Raw genomic sequence first — 318 nt, forward strand, 5'->3', positions numbered from 1 at the left:
CCCCCACACCGACCCCCCCCCAGCGCCGGCCGGCGGCGGCGTCCGACGTCACTGCGCACGGGGCGGGGCTTCCCGGAAAGGGAACGGGGGTCAGCGCTGTGGGGCTGGGGCGGGCGCGGGGTCGCCGGCTCACGTTCCTGACGGGGGCCTCGGCCCGACGCAGAAGCTGGTCGGCCGGGAGGATGGTGGGGTGGGGGCTGCCGCGAAGAGCACTGGACCCGGGCAGAACTCTTCTGGCCTCCGGCGAGACTCGTAGACTGAGGACTCCCCGATTTCATGGTAGCTGGGTCCCTGGGAAGGTGAACGGAGCCCCCCCCC

The 318-nt window shown here is 73.9% G+C and overlaps 1 protein-coding gene across 1 annotated transcript in view; it reads right to left on the reverse strand.

Annotated features, from left to right (window-relative positions):
• Positions 1-129: 129 nt before the first annotated feature.
• Positions 130-318, reverse strand: part of Inca1 (inhibitor of CDK, cyclin A1 interacting protein 1) — a 13,380-nt gene continuing 13,191 nt past the window's right edge. Inside the window, exon 7 of the mRNA XM_013013136.1 lies at positions 130-291. Coding sequence (XP_012868590.1) covers positions 130-291 — 162 coding nt within the window. The remainder of the gene's footprint in view (positions 292-318) is intronic.

The sequence above is a fragment of the Dipodomys ordii genome, unplaced genomic scaffold (genome assembly GCF_000151885.1).
Source record: "Dipodomys ordii isolate 6190 unplaced genomic scaffold, Dord_2.0 Scaffold19, whole genome shotgun sequence".
Taxonomy (NCBI): Eukaryota; Metazoa; Chordata; class Mammalia; order Rodentia; family Heteromyidae; genus Dipodomys; species Dipodomys ordii.